Raw genomic sequence first — 22,234 nt, 5'->3', positions numbered from 1 at the left:
TCTGTCTTAAAGTTTTGAATAAAGGATTTTTAAACTTTTAAAACATGTCCCCTCATGTGACCCTATCACATGAGCTGAGACATGTCAAAGAATAAATGTATAATTTTTTATTAGATTTTAAAACAGTTCATGAAACCTCATCCCGCCAGTGGATGAGGTTTCATGAAAAATGCGAAGGCCGCCTGGGCTCTTCACCTGCCCACCAACCTTAAGGTTGGACGGGCAGCTCATTAAATTGAGTTAATTAGTTTTCAACAGGCCTTAATAGGCCTTTGACAGTTCGATGGGCGCACAGCCAACACAGCTGCGCGCCCGCCGACCTGAAAATCTAAATGACGTGGGGTGATGTCAGGTCGCACACCCGACCTCACCGCGCGTCATTTTATGCATTGGCGAGCGGGGCCCGCGCCCCCCCCCACCCCGCCCCCCCCCAACCTCGCTCGCCGACGGGAAAATGCTGCCCTATGGGCAGAATCTTCTGTTTGGCGAGCGGAGGCGGGACCCGTTCGCCGATATGTAAAATGACGCACGGTGACGTCGGGCGTTCGACCCGACATCACCCCAAGTCATTTAGATTTTCAGGTCGGCGGGCGCACAGCTGACTCGGCTGCACACCCGCATACCTGTCAACGACCTATTAAGGTCATTAAAAAACTAATTGAAATCATTAATAGACCTGCCCGTCCAGCCTTAAGGTTGGCGGGCAGACTGCGAGCCCTCGTGGGCTTCTGAGAAAGCATGAAACCTCATCCACAGGCAGGATGAGATTTCATGAGTGACTGAAAATCTTGGAATATTTCAAAATAAAGTGACAGTGTTACATGAGGGGACATGGCAGCGAAATTTTTTTCTCATGTTTATTTGAAGTTTCGGATCTGAGCCGATCTCCCTGAGGCAGCACTTTGCCTCAGGGAGATCTGTGCGCTCTTCCACGCACACGTGCAAAAGAGTGCACTCCCGGCTCAGGGAATCCACCTTCCTGCCCAAATAGGGAGTGCAGCCTTAATTGGCCCTCCCACATAAAATGGCAGCATGCCCCCAACTGGGGGCACCGATCAGGAACCCGCCTGCCCACGCCCGCACATCCCCCCCGACAGGGGGAAAATGCTGCCCTATGTGTGTGTCTTGCTGTCAGTACACTAAGCTTTTGCGTCCGTTCCAATCCTGAAAATATGTATGGGTAAAAGAAGCCCTGGTTGTTAACAATTTGACTCACCTACAGTAGCATACAGCTTTCAGATCCACATGGGAAAACAAAGGAAGAGAGCCACAGAACTGAATTTAAAAGGGCAGAATTTTACGTTCCACAGGCGGGCGCGCGCCCGACCCGAACGGGCATAAAATCGTGCGAGATGAAGTCGGGCGAGTGCATTATTTTGCCTAGCGGGCATGTGCAGCAGTTGAAAGCGCGCCCACCGACAATTAAGTGAACAATTAAGCCCACTAATGGCAAAATTGTCAGCAATTTTTCATGGCCCGTCCAACCTTATGGTTGGCGGATGGGTGAATAGGCCAGGCAACCTTTACATTTTTGATGAAACCTCATCCGAGGGCGGGATGAAATCTCTTGTTCAGAAATAAAATAAAAAGAAATATCTGGGGGCAGCATTTTTATGAGGTATGCTTTCGGGTGCTCGATTGTGCTGCATGGACACTTTTTGGAGCTTTTTTGAACTTTCTTTTATTACTTGCAGGTCTGCAGGTCCCTGAGGCAGCTGTCTGCTTTTAGGGAGCTCAGCGGAAGCACTTACTTGCGCCCACGGTGATGTCATCACCTGCCCTCTTCCCGACCCCACCCCAGCAGCGCTGAGCTATTCAGCGTGCGTTTTGTGCTGGCTGGCCGTTAATTGGCCAGCCAGCGTGAAATCGCTGTCGGGGGGCCGTTTCCCGAATGCTCCCGGGCCCAACGATGGAATAATTCAGGCTAAAGTTACCTGCTTTTCTGTATTCATAATACTTACTCAACTTAAAACTCTATAATCCAATGGCCAATTATCAACTTATGTTGTCATTGAGGTGAGAAATATCATCACTGGTTAACAAACCACATTTTCACCAGTTATAGCAATGGCTGGGTACAGAGAACGGTTTGTGCTACTGCGCCCCAAGAATGTACCCTCCAAACCAAGTGTGACATCTGCTTTTCCACACCAACCATCTTTATAGCCTGTTTGAGTGACATCATTAATTTTAAGCTAGTGCCAAATTCTTGGCACATTTCCAGTGTAGATTCACGCCAACTAGGAACTGTGTTGACTTGGAAATGCTACAGGCAGGGGGAAATTCAATTTACATCAACTAATCAGTACTATAGTCAAATTCTGGTTTCAGTAAAGTACAGTGTTTTCACTCAGTACACCAATTTATTCCCCATATAAAATTCTAAAATTCTGAAAGTGTGTGAGTTGCCACATAGTGTAAATGACTTCTAAAAGAACAGGGTCAGAAATGGAATGACATGTAGATCATGCATAAGTGCCTGTTGCAAAGTCTAGGTAAAATCAGAATTTTAATGAGATACACTTGCAAATTTCATACTTGGCAGTGGACAATGTCACGTTATTCTAATGTGCCTAAAGTGCAGGATTTTATTTAATTGTAGAAGGTGGCCTGTTCCCTGCTGGGCCTAGTGGACGTGTGATATCATTCGCTCTGAAGGTGACCACTGTCTTTGTCTCTGCTTCTTTCCAGGGCACCACTAGAGACATCTCAAGCCATCTTGAAGATGGCTACAGATAAATGCATAAAGTGATGTATGGATTGTTTACCAGGGCTGGAAGTTATTCAAACTTCTCTTGTGATAAAAATTAAAATGACAAGGTACTCAGATTCAACTCTTTGGCTGAATGGGTACCATTGATGACACATATATGACAATCTGAGCACCATCACAGTAACCAGGGGCAGAATTTTATGGCTGACATGCGGGTGGCAGAGCCCGCACTTCAGCCCTTAAAATGTCGTGCGCTGACATCGGGCGAGCGTCCCAATGTCAGCGCCCGGCATGGCGATATTCAGCTGGGCGGGCGCGCGATGAAGCGCGACGTGCGCCTGCCATTAATTAAAGGCCTTGTTAAGACCCTTAACTCAGCAAATGACGCCGATTTTGAGGCGCCCGTGCGATCTTCGCCTCGGCGCACGGGCCCAACGGGCAGGCGGTTAAATGACTTTTTAACAAAACTCATCCACGGGTGGGATATGTGGGCTCAGAGGGGTTGTTAATGTTTTATCTGAAGTATTTATTGCAGAAAGTGTTTTAAACTTGCCTGTGTGATTGTTATTGGTACCAGTTCAGATCGATTTCCAACAGCTTTCTCTGTACTTTGAAGCTTCAGCTCAGCACTCTGCAGACAGTAATCTTTATCAGGCCTGCAGCTTTCCGGAGGCCTCCCTTTAGCCTGGGTATGGGTTCTGATATCTCCACTGGAGGCAGCTCCTCTGAGGAGCAAGGGAGAGATAGAATAAGGAGGAGGCCAAGAGTGGACAATCAGCCTCCAGGGGAGCCACCTTTGTGAGGCCAGGCACAAGCACAAGGGGCGCAGGGCCAAGAGGTTGTCCAAGGTGGAAGGGGTCGCTGCTCCTAGGTTTACAGGCGGCAAAGCAGCTACCTCAATATGACTGAGACGCAGTGCCGAAGGAGGCTCCGACTGTTAAGGGGGACAGTGAACTATATCTGTCAGATGATTGGGCCTGAGATCTCCCCTAACTGTGTGGGCGGACACCCCATGCCAGCAGCTCTGAAGGTCACAGTTGCCCTCCACTTCTATGCCTCTGGCTCCTTCCAGGCTCAGTGGGTGATCTTTGCGGTGTCTCCCAATCAGCTGTCCATACTTGTGTCAAGCAGGTTACAGAAGCTCTGTTCAGACGGGCATTGACCTTCATCCACTTCCTCTGCGACCAGGCAAGCCATTGGTGGCTTCCCCCGCGTCCAGGGTGCAATAGACTGCACACATGTGGCCATCAAGGCGCCAGCAGGTGAGCCCGGTGCCTTCGTCAACAGGAAGGGTTTCCACTCCATGAACGTGCAGATAGTGTGTGATCACAGGATGCTGATTCTACAAGTCTGTGCAAGGTGCCCAGGCAGCTCCCACGATGCCTACATCCTCAGACACTCCCAGGTGCCAGGGCTCTTCAGTGCTCCAGCCCGGCTGGATGGTTGACTACTGGGTGACAAGGGATATCGTCTCAGAAGGTGGCTCATGACTCCTCTCCGCCATCCAAGAACAGAAGCTGAGGAGCGCTACAATAGGAGCCACGATACCACAAGGGCTGTGGTGGAGAGAGCCATCGGTCTTCTCAAGATGCACTTCCGATGCCTGGAACACTCAGGGGGCGCACTCCAGTACCCCCCAGATCACGTCTCTGTGATAGTGGTTGCATGCTGCGCTCTCCACAATCTTGTGCTGGAAAGGGGGGATGCAGTTGACGATGAAGACCTTGACGCAGTGGATGCGGCTGCACACGATGAATCCAGCAATGGCTCAGAGGATGAGGAAGCACAGGGCGATGATGAGGGGCAGCACGCTGACCCACTACTACACCAAGGAGGCAGGGACATCCGGGACACTTTAATCCAACGAACATTCAGCTAGCTCCACACACATGAACCTGCGGGACCAGCATTGCCTGGCGCTTCCACACGTGGCACCTAGGTGCTACCTCTTCCATCTCATCAGCTGCAACTAAGGGCTTAGTACAGAAACATCAATGTCCACTCAAACACTCATGATATGTCTGTGAAACATACAAATGCAGCACAAAGGAAACACCCTCAGCCATGGTCAGAAAAGTGGTCTTTACTGCCACCAAAATTAACAACAGACGTCATTCTGACGCAGATAATGAAACATTCCCTAATCTAGGGCCAACACAAAATCACTAGTGACAAACCCGTGGAGTTTCTAACGTGCCTTATGGTTACGTTTGCGGGTGCTACGTCTTGGTGCCGCCTCATCGGTTGGAGTGGCATCTGAGACAGCCTGCTGACTCTGCTGTCCTGTTGGCCTCGATGACCTTGGCGGATGTCCTCTGGTCCATGGAGCCTGTGCTGGCCCTGCCTGGGAGGGAGTGGCCAGTTCCAGAACTGGCACCTCCCCAGTTGTCGCAGCCTCCATGGATGCAACGGTCACTGGCAGAGGGGCGGAGGAGCTGCTGCCCTCATCCGGAGCGCCCTGAGAGGAGCTTGCAGCGACGACAGGCAGCTACTGCGCTGACGTGAGGTCGCTTCGGACCTCCCTGCTCACCGTAGATGGATGGGCACCGAGCGGCAACACTTGGTGCCCAGAATATCTCCCACACCTGTGGCTATTGGCGCTGTGAGAGCTTGCAGGTCAGAGCGTTACCCAATCAGAAGATTCTCAATCTGCTGGAAGCTCCTCTCCATGAGAGTCGCCAATCTTTCAATGGAGGAAGCTTGAAGCTCTGTCCTGAGGTTCATGCCATCACTGATGCTCTGCCTGGATTCCTCCACCACAGAGTCCAAGTGAGGCACACCCTCATGCAACCCTGCCAGATGCTCCCGTGCACCCTGCCACTTGTCCTGCAGCTGCTTCATGGCTGACATCTTTAGAGGCACATCATCACGGCCCGACTCAGCATGTGCCTGGTGCCCTGCAGTCCTCCAGCTGCTGGCGCCATCGGCACTCTCTGTCCGTGTCATCTCCTCCAGCGATTGTGAAGTGCCCTGTCCACTGTGCCCTGGGACACTAGCCGACGTCATAATTCCCACTGATGTGGTAGTCGCTGCGCTGGTGCCTGGCTCACTGAAATGATGTGCCACAAGTTGCAAGTGTTGGCACTCAGGCGTGGAGCGGGGGCTCTTGCCTTGTTTCTGGCGGCCATGCGGTGGTGATGCTGAAATTAACAACAAGGACAGTGCATCAGTTAGCGTTCCGTCAGTAACACCATTCATCCCTTTCCCCCCCAGCCTCATAATGCACTCAACCTTCAAGAACCTAAGGGGACGAACATTGGTGGGGTGGTAAATAGTCAAGAGGAGGCCCAAACATTACACGCGCATGCAGACAGGCTGGTCAGATGGCCTAAGGAATGCCACATGGAATGTTATGTGGATAAGTGTGCGGTTAAGCACCTGGGCAACACAAACAAGGTATACAGGAGAAATAGTAGGACCATGGGAAGTCACGACAATTATAGGGACCTTGCTGGGCAGACCCGTTAAGGTAGCAGAACAGGAACATTCGGCATTTAACAAGGTCAAAGCCAAACTTGCCTTTATTAGCCGAGGAATAGAATGTAGGAAAAGGGAGGTCATGTTGCAAGTGCAGAAAACGCTGTTGAGGCCACATCTACACTTCTGCGTTCAGTTGTGACCTGCGCTTCATGGGAGGGATGGCATTGGAGTGGGGAGAGTGCAGAGGTTCCTGACCTGGATGCATGCTGGCCTGGAGAGTTGGAGTTATGAGGAAACATTGCATACACTTGCGACATTTGCTGTGGAGCACAGGAGATTGACAGGTCACATTATTGACCTTCATACCGTTATGAGGGGCATAGACTGGGTGGACAGAAGGCAACTTTTCCCCTTGGTGCAAGTGTGACTAACGTGGTGGCATTTATTTAAGTTGAGGTGCTGAGGACCTTTTGGACAGAGTAATGTGGGACGCACTGGCTGAAAGGGTGGTGGAGGTACAAACCGTCCTAAGATGCACTAAGTCTTTGGATGTGCAGCAGCGATGCCATGGCATGTTAGGCCACGAGGATAGTGGTCACAAATGGGGTAAGATGACTTTGGAAGGTGCTAGAGACTCGCATCCTCAAAGGGCCAAGGGACCTTTGTGTATGACCCACACGTCTGACTGTATTAGTCTGTGAATGAGCAGTGTTGCTGCATTAACAATTGCAGCAATCATCAGTGCTTTGGATGGTGGGGAGACAGAGTGGATGGGACTGTGGACCTCAAATACCTGGCCGCTGCACCCCAGCCTCGCCGGCACCTGCCGACCTGGCCGCCTGCCTCCTCCCCAGCTCCATGGTCTGCTCCTCATAAGTGGTGAGGTGCTGCAGCATGGCATTCCCACCACCAGTCCACCGACGCTCCTGGCTATTGTGCTCTGTTTTTGCCTGTAGAACAGAGATGAGCATTTATTGGGGCTGATCGTTCATGTAGTCTGCACGCGCACGCCACACCCCAACCACAGTGGCCCATCTGAGGCCTCCAGCGGTTCCTGTCCACACTACTGGTGATCAGTCACCAGGAGATAGTACGGTTGCTCCCAACCCCCTCCCCCAACAGCCACCTTGGACACATTTGGCGTCCATCATTTTTGAATAACACACGGGTTTTAGCGCCCATGACAAGGAGGTGCAACTAGGTGCGGCGCCAAGGCCAGCAGATGGCTCTTGGCCACGACACCTTGAGGCTCCCCTTCACCATCTCATCACCATCAATAAGACATGTGTTGGAGTTCTGAGTATGTGTCCAGCGGCCTCCCCTGCAGTCTGCCCCCCTCCTCCTCTGCCCTGAACTCCTCTGGAGCCCAGTCGCTGGCCATGGTGAACAGCCTAAAGGAGGCTGCCTGGCCGTTCTTTATACAGACTGCTGGTTCCCCATTGGAACCGCCGGTCTGAACACGCAGATTTGAATTTCCTTAATTGGCCCGCCCGCGCAAAATGGTGGCGTGACCCATTTCGCCGGCGGCGATAAGCTCCACAACCGCCGCCGATTAGGTCGGGCCCACTTGCCTGACAAACAGAAAATTCACCCCCAGGAGTTTTATAAACCACCTTCCATCCATGTGTTACTGGTGAAAATCCACAAGAAGTTGTTCATGGAAGTCTGCACCATATTCTCTCGGCGCTGTCATCATGCATTCATACTGCAGCAGTCCAACATATGCTAGAACTTTTCATTCCAGGAAGCAGACTTACGGTCTTACTTGAAGGGGATGAAGGATACCCACTTCAACTTAGCTCATGACACCTGTAAGGAATCCCATCAATGAGCTGCAGGAGCATTTTAACATGAGCGACATGACCAACAGGTGTGTCATAGATCGAACCATTGGAATGTTAAGGATATGCTTTAGGTGCTGGATAGGTCTGGGGGCATCCTTCAGTACTCATCAACAAAGGTGTTCAAAATAATAGCTATGTTCTGCACAATATTGCACAGCAGAGAGGATTGCAGGTATAGGAAGATAATAGGGCTCATCACTCAGCTTCAGTTGAGGAGAATTTAGAGGATGAAGATAGAGCACACATTGCCAGACCAGCCATTTACATGACTGTCCGAATGCCAAGGATGCTTTAATGTCATTAAAGTTTATGTAAAGCACAATAACTGAAATCCTGCAGTTTGCAACTTGGGCCATTCACCTTCCCCTTCCTTTGCAGTAAATAGTTCTTCAACCACTGATCCACCCTTTGCACATCCACTCAATGATTTCCATCATCTCTTAACACTCATCAACAAACAAGTGAAAGGGAGAATTGACACTCAAGACACAATCATGGCAAAGAAATGGAAGTGATGTTAATCAGTAAACTTTATGTGGTATAAAAAAAGGAATCTTAGCAACAAAATACTTTGTCACGTATGAGCAGTTGGTGAGTTACAATTTCTCGAATTTGAGCTTCTTAATGCCTCGACATGTTGCATCCCATGTGGTTTCAGCAGAAGTGGAGGCAGGCTGTGCAGATTCCTGCCCTGACTACTGATGTACTTTTGGCCTGGACTCACTTGATTTTGCAGCCTCTGAGAGCTCCATCAAAGACAGCTCCACCTGCACCTATGGGAAGGAGGGAGCAGACTCGACCATCAGGAGATGAAGTGGCAGTTTTGGATCTGGCTGAGGGGGACATACATACCTACAAATATATGGACTATGAGTAGGAGTAGGCCCCTCAGCCCTTCAAGCCTGCTCTTCCATTCAGTGAGGATTCTTTTGTGAGCTGTTCTTGAAGATCTATATCAGCGGCCTCTCCCTCCATGGCAGACATGCTCACAATTCCCTGCTTCACCAATCTACTAGTGATCAAATTATACTCCTCCATCCTTTCCGCTACTGTGGAGAGTGTGCCTATATGTCTGTTAGTTCTGGCTAAGTATCTGATGGACCTCTACCAATCTCCTTGTCAACAATAAACCCAGGATCTGGTATCAGTGCTCATCTGAACAAAGTTTGGAAAGAGAAGTGACCACAACATTGCCACCAGTATCTGCTCTTGCTCACTTGTGATGTGTGAATCACCAGGTGAAAACGCAAACTATCTAAGGGGATCCCTCAAGTATCTGTACTGGTGTAAGGCTGTATGTCCTGTGACAGTGCACACTCAGAAGGAATGCTGCCAGCTGAGGAATTGCTCTCATATATGTCCAGTGCCACCTGATTTACATGTGAAGGTTTGGAAAGAAGGGGATATGTTTTAGTCATGACAAAGTCACAATTTAGACAATGACCATACTCAGATTTTTTGTAGTTCAGTCATTGTTGAAATAAAGTTGTGGCAGAGATATTTTAATTCTGTCACCAGCCATCTGTAAGTTTCCTGTCACTCCATCTCTGACTGAGAGGGACAGAGATGTGCTACTTGCCTTCAGGGCATCTCCTCCACACCTGTTAGCTGACCTATTTGTAATGGATTATTTGTGAAATCCACTCCCAGCCTTCTCCTCTGTCTGTGGTTTTGTTCTCTCTTTGGAGAAACAGACCATGAGTGAGTGAAGATATTCACAATGCATAAGGATTCGGGTGAGTCACAACAGTGGATGAATAAATAGAGAGATGAAGAAATGAATAGAAAGTGAAGGCTGGGTGCAATTGAATGTTGAATCCATGCGAGGAGTGATTTGATGTGATGGAGCACACTTAGCAAGACAAAGTGGAAGGCTTAAAGCACAGGATGGGTTGAATCAGTAAATGTACTCACTTCTCCTGACCTGGAAAGGGCATTAAACTGTTTCTTGTATTGCATGCATGACTTGGGAACAATGCTTCTGCCGCTCAGCAACCTCCGAACATGCCTTCTTGGTGTGAGCTGCAGGTTTCTTTCTCCCACTTCTGTGAAACGAATGATGCTCAATCTCGCTCCTGCACCCAGCAGTAATTCCAGCGTAGTGTTATTGCATCTTGGGGCTGCCCTTGCTCTATGTGCAGCATCCGTCATGGACACATCCAATTTCCAACTGCACATTGTCCATCTCAAAGTTGAGATCACAACATGCAGGTGTGCATCACGCATGCTGTTCAGCTTGGAGGCATGAAATCCTGGGCTGGAATTTTCTAGGCCCTTTGGCGACTGGCCTGGAGGCAGGAACACTGGCAAAATGGCAGGGGAAGGCAGTTGGTGGGGTTGCTGATGTCTTCCTGCTGTCATGCCATATTGCCAGTGGCAGGAAAATTGGTGGATTGGCTGTCTGCCAGGTGGCAAAGTGAGTTTGCCAGGTGGCAAAGTGAGTCTGCCAGGTGGCAAAATGAGCCACTTAAGTAGCAAATTAAGAGTCAAGGGGGTGAGGGGCATGGGCCACAACCCACCTTAATGCACACGCCATAGCTGCCCCAACAGCAATGGCACCTTCAGTGCACCACAACCACCTGGTCACTTAGGCTTGACTGCCTCTATCTAAAGGGTGCCTGGCCATCGATGCACCCTCATCCTGCAGCTGCACCCTCAATACTGGCTACTGCTGCCAGTCGTGCTGCTGAGGCCACTCGGCCCACTGATTGGGTCAGCAGCTCTAGGGGGCAGGTTGCCATCCTTACGTGGGTGACTGCCCCATCAGCAGCCTCACTGCTGGCAATGTGTCGCCCCGGCTCCCAACGCTCACCAAAGTGGGGTTGCCTCTCGCTTTCGACCACAGAGGCAGGGCTCCGTCTTAAATGGGTGACCCCTTATTTTTAAACAGTGACAGTTAACATCAGCCCTCTGTCTCAAGTGGGCAAGTAAATACATTACTTAACAGTAAATTCAAGATTTGCTACAAGGCCAATATTTGTCAACTAGCAGCTACAGAATGAAAGCAGGAAACACTTCAGAAGGTTTATAATCTATGATACTAGAAAGTCAAGTTATTGTTACAGTCTTCGATACTTAGAAGTCCTTTCTCACATTGTAGTGACCCTGCAGGTATCAGTTCACTCTCGAATTTCCATGCAGCCTTGTTTTTTTAGCTTGATATTGTTGGCTTTGTTTATGCAATTAGAAGTTGTAACTTTAATTTATTGCTGATGGCAGAGTTCCATAAACAGGCTGTGGCTGGATATAACTTATCTAGCAGCTACCACACTCAGGAAATAACCAACCACTCTGGGTGATATCTGCCCACACATACTGTAGCCACCACACTGCTGGGCCCACACACTCAGCTGCTTACGTGTTTTGAGGTGTCTGACAGCTGCTCTTCAATCATCCCCACTACTTGTGCAAATGTAGGTCTTCTTAAAGCATCAGAGTCCCAGCAAGCTTTCATGACTTCATACCTGTGAGATTGAAATATTACTCTGTAAACAGTAACATTAAAGGGGAAACAAATTCATGAAAGACAGTAGTTGGCATAACTCAAGTTCTTGCACAGGACATAATGTAAGTTTTTATTTTGGTTTTTCATTTGTTTAGATGTTAACTCTTGAATCTTGAGAGAAAAAACTTTCATTGAAACAATGATGGAAAGGTACCTGAGAAAGGTCAGAGGGGAAAAAGCTACAGGGTTTTTGATTTTATTATGGAAGTATTTAGCATTTTAAATGTTTTATTTTCCTCTCCTGTTGTTCTGATTTTGTCAGATTACCAACTATTTGCTAAGAGGAGGATATGGGACCTGTTTTCAAGGCTCGTTGAATTAAATCAATTACATCAAGTCCACATCACAGAAAGAGCCTCATTGGCCCAACAGGTCCAAGGGGGAAATGACTACATGAGCCTCTCCCACCCTTCTTCATCTTAACCTTCTCAACATATCCTTCTTGTTCCCTTCTCCCTCACATTGTCTGACTTCTCCTTACATGCATCTATATTATTTACCTCAGCTATTCCCTGTGGTATCGTGTTTACTATCTTACCACTCTTTGGTATAGGGGTTTCTCCTGAATTCCCTATTTGATTTATTAGTCATTACCTTAAGGCCTCTAGTTTTTCCATAAAGTGGAAAAGTTCTCTATGCTCACCCCGTCGACCCTATCATAAACTTCCATTATCTTCAGATCACCCCTCAGCCTTCTCTTCTCTAGAGAAAGAACTCATGCAGAGTGTGGTCAACAGGATACTAGTAAACTTTTTATTTAATTTTAATTTAAATTAATCAATTATAACGTAAGACTACATTAATTAATTAGCATAAAAAACTAAAGCCATTTTGATAATTTATCATATAATATAATTAGTATTTAGTTAATTAATCAGTTCTGGGGAATAAAGTTAAAATTAAATAACAAGGGTAGTAACATTAAAAGGTTCCCGTGTTTCAGTAACTTAAAATTTGAGAAATAATAAGAGCTAAGTAAAAAATAGTTAAGTTAACCTGCCTATAAAATAAAATTATTTCAGCACAGGGGCAGCAGCTGATTGATGAGAATTTATTTCAGTCTTCAATGCATTTCTGTTAAGCCAGTTAATAGCCTAATAATTAGAGGCATGGCAGGGCAACACAGTACATTTTGTTCTACATGGGAACTACAGGATACTTCTCATGTCCTGGACAACCACATGTACAGGAAGTGTTATCAGCTGGAGGGGTTTCAGAGCTACACCAACAGTTGGAGTCCCTATGATAAATCTGCAAAGCTGAAAGTTTTGTGCATGGCATGCTTCTGGATGTGGACACCCTGCAGCTTAAGGGTGTGTAGGCAGAGAGGGGATGGGTTATTGCCAGTTTTTCAAAGAGGACCAGGCAGGTAGTGCAGGAGTCTCCTGAGTGCATCTCGTTCTCCAACTGATATTCAGTTCTGAATACTGTTGAGAACGATGCTTCATCTGGGGAGTGCAGCCAGCGCCAAGTTCATGGCACCAAGGCTGGCTCAGCTGTACAGTGGGAACAGGAGGAGGATTGGGAAAACAATTGAGATTGGGAATTCCATAGTTAGGGGAACAAACAACTGACAGCAAACTTGAATCCAGGATGGCACGTTACCTCCCAGGTGCGAGTTCAAGGATGTCACCGAATGGCTGCAGAGTGTCCTCAGGGGAGAAGGTGAAGAGCCGGCAGTCATGGTCCATACCAGTACCAATGACATAGAGATGAGGTGCTACAGGCAAGTTTTAGGAAGTAGACTGGCAAATGAGACCTCAAAGGCAGTAATCTCCACATTACTTCCTGTGCCAGGTACTAGTGAATATAGAAAGAGGAGGATAGAAACAATGGATGTGTGGGTGGAAATTTGATGTAGAAGGGAGGGCTACAGATTCTTGGGACTGGTTCTGGAAGAGGAGGGACTGTACAGATCTTATAGTTATAATGGGCCATAACTTCTGATGGAGTAGCAATTGAGTTCATTTGCACTCCACTCAAAATTACTTACCTGGAAATCCAGGTGATCCTATGTCGCCGACCTTCTGACTCAGGCCAAGTGATATCTGTGTAGTGCAGTGCGCTCCCGGGTCCTACAGTCAAGGGCGGCTCAGTCGAAGTAGGTAAACCATACTGGCTTTTTACAGCACTAGTTGCTATAAACCAGGTAAGTTTAAAGGTCCAAACAGGTTTAAAGGTCTTTGACAAGCCAGTGAAAAGGTAAGTGTATGTGGTAAGTGGTTAGGACTTGTTGGGGTGGGGGTGGTATATCAGGAGTTGGGCGGGTATTGGGGGGGTGGGCTGGGGAGTCCAGTTGGGGGCATAGTCCCAGGGGATTGTGGGGGGTAGTCCAGGGATAGGGGGAATTCCGTGGGTAGTCCCAGGTTGGGGAGAGGTTGGGGGGGTACTCCGGGGGGGGGGGGGGTGGGTCAGGGGTTTGGGGAAGACCCATGGGGGTTCGGAGGTTAACCCCAGGGACTGTCAGGGGTCGGGGGAGTCCCAGGGGGGCCAGGTGGAGGGTGGGGAAGTCCCACAGGGAGTCGGGGTGGGTCAGTGCTATTGTTACCCAGGATCTAGAAGTGGTTTTAATTCTTCTAACTTTTTTCTGGGTAACTATTACTGTAACGCAGTCAGAACCATTGGAACTTTGCAATTTAAATTGCATTATCGGATGGTTTCCAGCATAGGACAATTGCCCATTGGAACTTTGAACTTCCCCGGCAATTGCCATGCAATCCTTACCTGGGAACTTCCAGGGGAGCAGGGTGGTGGTGGTTCCCCAGCGCATCATTGGGGTGACGCTCCTCCCCCAGATACACTACCCTGGAGCTCGGAAGTTACAGCCCAATCTCTGTTCTGGTATCAACATTGAGAATCTTTTCTGCACCTTCTCCATTGGCTCCATATTATTTTTATAATAAAACAAGAGCAACTTGTATTTATAAAGTGCCTTTGACATAGTAAAACATGCCAAGGCACATCACAGGAAAGTTGTCAAACAAAATTTCACTCCAAGTGTGGTCTAACGAATGTTCTATTCAAGCTTAATATGGCTTCCTTGCTTTTTAATTCTGTCCCTCTAGAAATGAATCTTGGTGCTTGTTTTGCTAATGGGTGTATTTAATGTCACTACTTTTGGTAATTTGTGTATCTGTATCTCTTTGCTCCTCTACCTCTTTCATACTTTTACAACCCAAGCAGCACGTGGAGTCCTTATTCTTCTTACCCAAATACACCACCTCTCACCTAGATTGAAATTCATTTTTCAATAAAGTATCCACTCTGTAAGTTTATTAATACCTTCTTGTATTTTGTCCTATTTGCTGCATAATATTAACTATAGCCCCATATCTGATGTTGCTCATAAGTTTAGAAATTGTACTCCCACTTCCTGAGTCCAAACTATTTAATATAAATGGTGCACAGTGGTCTCAACTCCAATCTCTGTGGAAAACTACTTCCTACTTTGGCCAGTCTCCACAGTTATCCTTAACTTCTACTCCCTGTTTTTCTATTTTGTAGCCAGTTTCCTATCCACTCTGCTACTTGTTCTCCATATGCTTTGACCAGCCATGAGTCTAATACGTCCTGCCTTCAACAGGCCTTTTGAAAACCCAAATATATTACATCTACTACATTACCATTGTATACCCATTGATACGTTTTCAAAGGATTCAATAAAGCTGGTCAAGCACGACCTTCACTTTTGAAATTGGTGCTGACTACTCATTATTGCATTTTTGGTTTCTCAATTTTTTTTTTACTACGACTTTGAGTAAAAATTCAACAATCTTTCCTACCATTGCCAAGTTAACTGCTCTATGGTACTCTGGGCTTCTTCTGGCAACAACATTAGTTATCTGCCAGTCCCATTTGGCTATTCCCTTTCCTAATGAATATTTTATGTATGTAATTGTGCCTCTACTCTTTCTTCCCAAACATTTTTTTTAATATGGATGAGTGCAATCCATCTGGACATTGGTTTCATCCTCTCTAAGTTTGATTAGCTTGTCAATTGTCATCCCTTTTCATCTTAAATTTATTTATATTCTTTTTGAACTCTTCTTCTAATATCATGCTCTCCTTGTAGTCTCCATGGGAAACACTGAGGCAAAGTAATGAATTAATATTTCTGCCATTTGTTGTCATTGCCCTATCCCGTTCTGATTTTACTTTCGTTATTTATGAATCTATTGTATACTTTTCCATTTCTTTTTACTTCTGATAAAAAAGACATGCCGTCGAAGCTTTTTGTCTTGCACTCATCAAGACCGATATGCAAGAATACCAAATCTCAAAGGGAACAACAATTTATACTGCAGTACATGCAGCATAAATTGTTTCTTTTAAGATTTGGTATTCTTGCGAATCTGTCCTGAAGAGTACAAGATGAAAAGCTTTGACAGCATGTCTCTTTTTTCAGTAATACCCATGTTCTGTACTACCAAACAACTGCTTCTTCTTATCTTCCTTGATAATTTAGTTTCACAGTTCTGTTTTGCCTTCCTAATTTTTATAAAACTTTTTCCTATTACTTTCATCTTTGTCATATTTATGTCTTTCTTAGTCATTATTTGAAACCTTATTATATTATAATCATTCTTGCCTATATGTTCCTTTGCATTTACTTTCTTTCTCCTCCTCCAAAACAACTCTGAATCAGCCTCTTGGTGATAAGGAAGAATGAGTTGAAACATTGCATTTTCGGATTGTCTAACTCCATACACATACCTTTGTCTCATATCACTTAATACCTTTGGATAACAAAAAGCTATCAATTTCAGATTTAAAATTTACACTTCATCTAACATTAATTGCTGTTTGCTGAAGAGAGCTTCAAACTTCTACTACCTTTTGTCTGTAGAAGTGTTTCCTAATTTCACTGCTGGAAGGTTTGGCTACAATTTTTAGGCTATTCCCCATCGGCCTAGACCCACCAACAAACAGAAATGGGTTCTCTCTATCTATGCAACTGCTCCCCTTCCACTCATTGCTTCCCCATGCAGCAGAATCAAATGTGTTTCCTTCAGTTCTTCAAAGCCATATCCAATGCACAGAGCCATTTTCATACACAAAGTAATATTTAATTAAGGCAGTGCTTCCCAAACAAAAACAGAATTACCTGGAAAAACTCAGCAGGTCTGGCAGCATCGGTGGAGAAGAAATCAGTTAACGTTTCGAGTCCTCATGACCCTTCGGCAGAACTGAGTATAGTTAGGAGAGAGGTGAAATATAAACTGGTCTAAGGTGGGGGGGGCGGGGGGAGAGAGCAAACATTTTCTCAGTGTAACCCCATTTTAATGCCTCAGGCTTGGTGTGATCCCAGAGTGAAAATTTGGGGGATACAAGAGTTGTCCAGCAGCAGTTGTGAAACACAGTTTGGAAACCTCCGATTAAAGATCAAAGCATAATAATAAGGGTACCTTTTATCTGTTCATTCCTGACAAATATTGCATATGGCTTGCAGAATAAATTGGAGTTCATTGATGTTGGTTGTAAGCAAATAGAAAGAGTAACATCTATATTTAATGATTAGGGTGGGGGGAAGCAGTGGGAAAGTGGACATGTCACACAGTGCTGTGGCAGGGCATTGCTGCTCAGCTGAAGAAATAGTAGCCATATTTATAAGAAGATTCCTAGGCAATCTCTTAAAGGGTGTTTGGACTCCTGGCTAAATCTTCCTCCAAATTGAAAGAGCAACTGTTTTGAGTTCAAAAAGGGCACAGAGAGCAGCAGAGACTTCAGTTCAAAAGGGAATGGAGAGAAATGGGGACTTCTGTTCAAAAAAGGGATGGAGAGCGGTGGAGACTTCAGCTCAAAAAGGGGAAGGAAAGCAGCAAGTCTGAGGACCAACCGGGTTCTGAGAAAAGCCAAAATCTGGCATCACAGGGAAACAGGCGAGTGATTGGTTGGTGAGTATTTTCCTTGTTTATCTTTCAAAATTCAGGTACTTTATTATAATTGTAAGGTTTTATAAGGTTTATAGTTAAGACTCGTGACCACGACTAAGGTGTACTAAGTATTGGTAGGGTTTATCAATATTGCTAAGGTCTATTAATAGTAAATGTTACTGGTATTGGTATGTCTTTATTAATATTAGTAAAGTTTATTACCAGCAGTAAGGTTTAGTCACAGTCACAAGGTTATCAGTTAATAGAGAAAAGGCAGGGCCTCTCCAACCTCGAGTGTATCCATCCTGTGCTATGTGGGGACTTCAAGATGCCCCCCATGTCCTAGATTATCATTTGTGCAGGAAGTGTCATTCCCTGCAGCAGCTTCAGCTCCAGGTATGGAGCTTGAGCAGTAGCTAGGGTCATTGCGGAGCCTATGTGAAGTTGAGAGCTACGTGGATAACACGTTTATAGATGTGGTCACCCTGCAGCTTAAGAATATGAAGGGAGAGAGTGAAGGGGTGACCACCAGTCAATCAAAAAGGAACAGGCAGGAAGAGCAGGAGTCTCCCGAGTGCCACCCACTCTCCAGCCAACATTCAGTTCTGAATATTGATTAGAATGATGGTTCTCATGGGCGTGCAGCCAGAGCCAAGTCTATGACACCACAGGTGGCTCAGCTGCACAGGAGGGCACACAGAAGTCTGGAAGAGCAATAGTGATAGGTGATTTGACAGTTAGGGCTATAGATAGGCGTTTCTGTAGCCCTAGACGTCAATCCAGGATGGAACGTTGTCTGCATAGTGCCAAACTGAACGGCTGCAGAGCAAGCTGAGGAGGGAGGCTGAACAACCAGCAGTTGTTTTATTTATGGAATGTGGCCATCGCAGGCCAGGTCAGGATTTATTGCCATCCCCAAATGCCCTTGAGAAGGTGGTGCCTTCTCGAACCACTGCAGTCCCTGTGGTGTAGGTACACCCACAGTACTGTTAGGGAGGAAGCTCCACGATTTTGACCCAGCAAGAGTGAAGGAATGGCAATATAGTTCCAAGTCAGAACAGTGTGTACCTTGGAAGGGAACTTCCAGGTGGTGGTGCTCCCATCTATTTGCTGCCCTTGTCATTCTAGATGGTAGTGGTCGTGGGTTTGGAAGGTGCTATCTAAGGAGCCTTGGTGAGTTCCCGCAATGCATCTTGTAGATGGCAAGCACTGCTGCCACTGTTTATCAGCGGTCGAGGGAGTGAATGCTTGTGGAAGGGCTGTCAATCAAGAGGACCACTTCGTTGTAGATGGTGTCAAGCTTCTTGAGTGTTGTGGGAGCTGCACTCATCCAGGCAAGTAGGGAGCATTCCATCACACTCCTGACTTGTGCCTTGTAGATGGTGAACAGGCTTTGGGGAGTCAGGAGGTGAGTTACTTACTGCAGGATTCCTAGCCTCTGACCTGCTCTTGTAGCCACAGTATTTATATGGCTAGTCCAGTTCAGTTTCTGGTCAATGGTCACCCCCAGAATGTTGATAGTGGGGGATTCGGTGATGGTAATGCAATTGAATGTCAAGGGTCAATGGTTAGATTCTTTCTTGTTGTAGGTGGTTATTCCCTGGCACTTGTGTGTCGCGAACATAACTTGCCACTTGTCAGCCCAAGCCTGGATATTGTCCAAGTCTTGCTGCATTTAGACTTGGGCTGCTTCAGTATCCAATGATACTGAACATACGCAAATAATGCTGAACATCGTACAATCATCAGCAAACATCCCCACTTCTGATCTTATGATGGAAGAAAGGTCATTGATGAAGCAGCTGAAGATGGTTGGGCCTAGGACACTACCCTGAGGAACCCCTCAGTGATGTCCTGGAACTGAGATGATTGACCTCCAACAACCACAACCATCTTCCTTTGTGCTATATATAACTCCAACCAACAGAGAGTTTTCCCCGATTCCCATTGACTCCAGTTTTGTTAGGGCTCCTTGATGCCACATTCAGTCAAATGCAGCCTTGATGTCAAGGGCAGTCACTCTCACCTCACCTCTGGAGTTCAGCACTTTTGTCCATGTTTGAACCAAGGCTGTAATGAGGTCAGGAGCTGTGCGGCCCTGGCAAAATCCAAACGTGGCATCAGTGAGCAGGTTATTACTAAGCAAGTGCCACTTGATAGCACTGTTGATGACCCCTTTCATTACTTTACTGATGATTGAGAGTAGGTTGATGGGGCAGTAATTGGCTGGGTTGGATTTGTCCTTCTTTTTGTGTACAGGACACACCTGGGCAAGTTTCCACATAGCCAGGTAGGTGCCAGTGTTGTAGCTGTAATGGAACAGCTTGGCTAGGGATACAGTAAGTTCTGGAGCACAAGTCTTCAGTACTATTACCGGAATATTGTCAGGGCCCATAGTCTTTGCAGTATCCAATGCCTTCAGTCATTTCTTGATATCACGTGTTGTGAATAGAATTGGCTGAAGACTGGCATCTGTGATGCTGGAGACTTCTGGAGGAGGCTGAGATGCATCATCCACTCGGCACCTCAGCCAGAAGATTGTTGCAAATGCTTCAGCTTTATCTTTTACATTGATGTGCTGGGCTCCCCCATGATTGAGGATGGGTATATTTGTGGAGCTTCCTCCAGTGAGTTATTTACCACCACCATTCACAACTGGATGTGGCAGTACTGCAGATTTTAGATCTGATCCATTGGTTATGGAATCGCTTGGCTCTATCTATCGCTTGCTGCTTATGCTGTTTGGCATGCAAGTAGTCCTATGTTGTAGCTTCACCAAGTTGACACTTAATTTTTAGGTATGCCTGGTGCTGCTCCCAGCAACCCTCCTGTGCAGTTCATTGAACCAGGGTTGATCCCCTGGCTTGGTGGTAATGGTAGAGTGCGCGCTATGCCTGGCCATGAGGTTACAGATTGAGTACAATTCTGCTGCTACTGATGGCCCACAGGGTCTCATGGATGCCCAGTCTTGAGTTGCTAGATCTGTTCAAAATCCATCCCATTTAACACGGTGGTAGTGTCACACAACACGATAGAGGGTATCCTCAATGGGAAGGCGGGACTGCGTCTCCACAAGGACTGTGCAGTGGTAAATCCTACCGATGCATTCAAGAACAAGTGCACCCGTGGTAGGCAGGTTGGAGAGGATGAGGTCAAGTATGTTTTTCTCTCTTGTTGGTTCCCTCACCACCTGCTGCAGACCCAGTCTAGCAGCTATGTCCTTTAGGACTCGGCAGCTCAGTCAGAAGTGGCGCTACCGAGCCACTCTCAGTGATGAACATAGAGGTTCCCCACTCAGGGCATATTCTGTGCCCTTGCCACTCTCAGTGCTTCGTCCAAGTGGTTTCCAACATGGAGGAGCAGATTCATCAGCTGAGGGGGGACGGTACGTGGTAATCAGCAGCAAGTTTCCTTGCCCGTGTTTGACCTGATGCCATGAGACACCATTGGGTCCAGAGTCAACGTTGAGGACTTCCAGGGCAGCTCCCTCCCGACTGCATACCACTGTGCCACCACCTCTGCAACACAGAGCTACAACATAGGACATACCCAGGGGTGTAGATGGTGGTGTCTGGGACATTATCTGTAAGATACAATTCCATGAGTATAACTATGTCAGGCTGTTGCTAGACTAGTCTGTGGGACAGCTCTCCCAATTTTGACACTAGCCCCCAGATGTTAGTCAGGAGGACTTTGCAGGTTCGACAGGGCTGAGTTTGCCATTGATGGTTCAGGTGCCTAGGTCAATGCCAGGTGGTCTGTCCAGTTTTATTGCTTTTAGACTTTTTAGGGGTTTGATACAATTTGCTAGGCCATTCCAGAGGACATTTAAGCTGTGGGTCTGAAGTCACATGTAGGCCAGACCAGGTAAGGATAGCAAGTTTGCATTAGTGAACCAGATGGGTTTTTACGACAATGATCGTCATTAGACTTTTAATTCCAGATTGAATTCAAATTCCACCCATCTGCCATAGTAGTATCTGAACCCAGATCCCCGGAGAATTACCCTGTGTCTCTGGATTACTAGTCTGGTGACAATACCATTACGCCACTGCCGCCCCTGCATGGTCTACATTGGTACCAATGATATAAGTAGAAAGAGGGATGTTGTCCTGTCATCTGATTTTAGGGAGCTAGGTAGAAAATTAGCAAGCAGCACCTCAAAGATATTCATCTCTGGATTACTCCCAGTGCCACGTGCAATCTATTTGGCAAGAACTCAGGAATAAAAAGGTGCAATTACATTGCTTGGCATAATCTATAGGCCACCAATAAGCGGGAAGGATGTAGAGGAACAAGCCTGCAAAAACATTACAGAAAGGTTCAAAAATTCTAGAGTACTTATAATGGGGGACTTTATTTATCCAAATATAGACTGGGATAGCAGCAATATAATGGGCAGAGAGGGACAAGAGTTCCTAGGGTATGTTCAGGAAAATTTTCTACAGCAGTACGATTCCAGTCCAATGATGAAGGAGGCACTGCTAGACCTGGTTCTTGGAAATGAGGTGGGCCAAGTAGATCAAATATCATAGGTGAATATTTAGGGATCAGTGATCATTATATCATACGTTTTAGGCTAACTATGGAAAAGGACAAAGAATAGTCCAGAGTAAGAAAAATTAACTGGGGAAAGCCAACTTCAGCAGGGTAAGAACAGATCTGAGCTGAATAAATTGGAGTCAAAGATTGGCAGGAAAACAGTAGCAGATCAATGGGCTACCTTCAAACAAGCGATGATTTGAGCACAGTCAAGGTATATTCCCTCGAAAGGGAAAAGTAGGGCAAACAAATCTAGAGCCCCCTGGGTGACAAAGGAGATAGAAATTAAGATAAAAAAGAAAAAGTGTGTTTATAACAGGTATCTAGTAGAAAATGC

General features: G+C 46.5%; 1 protein-coding gene across 2 annotated transcripts in view; it reads right to left on the bottom strand.

Moving 5' to 3' along the window:
• Positions 1–22,234, bottom strand: part of LOC144684305 (mast/stem cell growth factor receptor Kit-like) — a 128,137-nt gene that overhangs the window by 4,734 nt on the left and 101,169 nt on the right. For both annotated transcript variants that reach the window (XM_078547929.1, XM_078547938.1), the window contains one exon: positions 11,336–11,441. In XM_078547929.1, the coding sequence (XP_078404055.1) occupies positions 11,336–11,441 (106 nt within the window). The remainder of the gene's footprint in view (positions 1–11,335; positions 11,442–22,234) is intronic.

Source organism: Cetorhinus maximus, chromosome 1, assembly GCF_964194155.1.
Source record: "Cetorhinus maximus chromosome 1, sCetMax3.hap1.1, whole genome shotgun sequence".
Lineage (NCBI taxonomy): Eukaryota > Metazoa > Chordata > Chondrichthyes > Lamniformes > Cetorhinidae > Cetorhinus > Cetorhinus maximus.
The sequence above is the reverse complement of the archived record's forward strand: the minus strand, read 5'-3'. Positions and strand labels throughout refer to the sequence as shown.